This window comes from Vairimorpha ceranae (assembly GCF_000988165.1).
Source record: "Vairimorpha ceranae strain PA08 1199 chromosome Unknown NODE_223, whole genome shotgun sequence".
Taxonomy (NCBI): Eukaryota; Fungi; Microsporidia; family Nosematidae; genus Vairimorpha; species Vairimorpha ceranae.
The window spans coordinates 1-2,906 of record NW_020169518.1 but is presented as its reverse complement, the minus strand read 5'-3'; the positions used below and the strand labels follow the sequence as shown (position 1 = coordinate 2,906).

Genomic DNA, 2,906 nt, shown 5'->3' with positions numbered 1-2,906 from the left:
ATTATAAATTTAATTTGTTCATGGTCTTTCGACCATAATGTGGTATTATACCACGCCTTTAACTTCAAAAAGGCTTCTCAGTGTTTTGGGGAGACTAGTTGAAAAGATGATCATGTTAGAAGTGTCTTAGAGAAATATCTACATTCTGGTTGCAACCCGCTAGTGCACCCCAATATCACCATGAAATATTATTATTTTTAATGAAATTATATAAATATACTAAAATTTTAACGAGACTTATTTATATTAAATTTTTCAAAAAGTGACTATAATTTTTTTTTACGACCGATAAAAACTTCTTATCTATAAGTTTAATAAATTTTGTCAATGATTTGTCGTTTTTTTTATTAATTGTAGTTTGGATGACTTTTAACCTTTAAATAGTATTAGACTAACTGTAAGTTATACTTTTGTCACTTGTATCATTAAAATTATAAAGATTTTTTATTTTCTAAATATTTACTGCATATTTGTTAATTGAGAACTTACATTCAAAATGTGTTGATGTGATTTTAACTGTGTTGAATAATTTACCACATAATTTTTTGTAAGTTTTTTTTCCTTACTTTTAATACTATGAATTATTTTCCTGTAAATACTTTTTAATATCTCATTTCAGTAATAACAAGGATGACGTGGTAAACAATTATCATGAGAAACATAAGAAACAATCTGAGAACACAACAAGGAAAGAAGCATACGTCTAATCAATAGTACTGAAAACCTTAGAAAGAATTTTTTTGACTATAGAAGGCAAGGAGATATTGGTCTGGTATATGGTGGTGAAGAAGGGTTTGCGTCTTTAAATCTGTTAAATTCTAATCAAAAAATTGAAATCCATCTAGGATTAACCAACAGCTTGCAACGATTTTAAAGAAATAACCCACGAAAAATAATAAATAAAAATTTTATAAAGGCGTAGAAAGTTGCATTCTTACAGGGTATAAGCCTTTAAAAAGCTTCCTGGTATAATACTAGAACCAAACAGCTAACTCTATAATTTGTATAAACCTGTAAGCTTTTTATGAAGTATCAAAAAAATATTTATGAAACTATTGCAATGTTGTATCACAAGTTCATGCTTATTTTGCTAAACTATCAAAAATGTAGTTTGTTTGTTAAAATTTACAAATTTCTATAATAATTTGTCAATACGATATTACTAAGAGCCTATAAGATATTATCTGTATTTAACTATTCCTAAAAATTTCAATAATTGTTTAAAAAGTCATAAATTAAAATTAATTTTCTAGAGTATCACTCTTAACCTCTAGCATTTGTAATAATAGAGAAACGTAATAACGCCTTAATAATAAAAACAATAAGATTTTTATACTTAATGTAATAAATAGATAGTGATTTTTGTAAACTTATATGCTACAGGACAAATGTATGAAGATTATTGCTAAAATTAAACTGCTATATTTTACTTTTACAATTTTATTACAAGCTAAAATTTACTTTATTTTTTTCAGTTATTTAAATAAGCATAGAATTCTTAATTATCGTAGTCATGCTTTAGCTACTGTATTACCATCAAAGTATTTTTGTTCTTGAAATTTAAATTTCTTAGATTTTTAAATTAAAATTCAAGTTTAAGAAAAATTATTTTTTATAGAAACAAATTTTAATTACTGATCTTAAGGCAGTTAAAAATTGTTAGAATTTATATAAATATGTAAAATCGTTTAGTAATCATTTTTTTATAAAATAAAACAGGTTAAATTTATGTAAATACGCAAAAACAAAATTTAATTAAGCAAATTAAATAAATAGCCAAAAAATTTGCAAAAAACATTATTTTTTATTTTAAATACATACAATTAAATCTGAAGTTATTAATGGTTAATTAATTATAACACGCCATTGTGGATAATTATTTTTATAAGGTAAGTTTATTAATTTGATGGTGCAAGCACAAACCATTTTTAAAAAAAATTAATATAATATTGATATTTTAATTAGAAAAGTGTGTCTTTTTTTAATTTAATATATTTTTAAAAAATTTAGTATTTAAATCTTTACACTTGTTATAAATATAAACCAAACATGTGTTTTAAAAAATAATGTTTAAACGTTTTGTGATCAACAATTATCATAATTATCTAAAAAATAAAAATAAAATTTGACCCATAAAAATGTTCTTTTGTGTTTTTTTCATTAGTACAACTAATATCTCCGATTCTAATATAAATTACACAAATAGCCGATTTCATAGAAACTTATATAACACTGTTAGGACATCAGAGGATACACAACAAAATTCAACATTTGAAAACTTATTACGCAATGACAAAATGCAAACAGAAGATGGGGCAAGTTCTGGACGTGATCAAAGTACTAATAAACATAATTTAGATAGTGGCCTTACATATGATCAATATACTTATGAAACACATAACTTTTCTTTGACGCCAAATAAAGAACTATCTCAAAATCCGGAAAGTACAAATTTTCTTAATCAGGATTATTCAATATTGGACGTAGGCACAAATACGTCTCAGTACTGGAATGGTGTTGTTAGTGCTACAGATGTTTCCCATACCAACAGAGTTGAAAAAAAATTGTCTTCGATTAATAATAATCATATTCCTGCACAAACCAACGTGTATTCTGATTCATGTTTGCTTACACAAATCGAAAGTATTCCAGTTGTTCAAGAAAATGAATCTCTGACTGAACTACTAAAAGCCCGTTGTACTGATTACTACACAGAATTTAATAATCAAAATATTAACGACCCGGATTTTGAAAATGAATGGTATAAAAAGATTTGCAGTTATATTAATTGGGAGCCAAGTGAATATGATAATAAAAAAAGTTTTTTTCAAGAGTTTAATTTTGAAAATGATAACAATAATTCAGTTGATTCTAGTTTTAAACAGTGTAGTCATGATAAATATGCA

General features: G+C 24.7%; 1 protein-coding gene across 1 annotated transcript; it reads left to right on the top strand.

Annotated features, from left to right (window-relative positions):
* Positions 1-2,297: 2,297 nt before the first annotated feature.
* Positions 2,298-2,906, top strand: AAJ76_223000609 (hypothetical protein; the record flags this gene model as incomplete). Its single annotated transcript, XM_024474659.1, has 1 exon — positions 2,298-2,906. A coding segment is annotated over one exon (609 nt), but the record flags the coding sequence as incomplete, so codon positions are not given.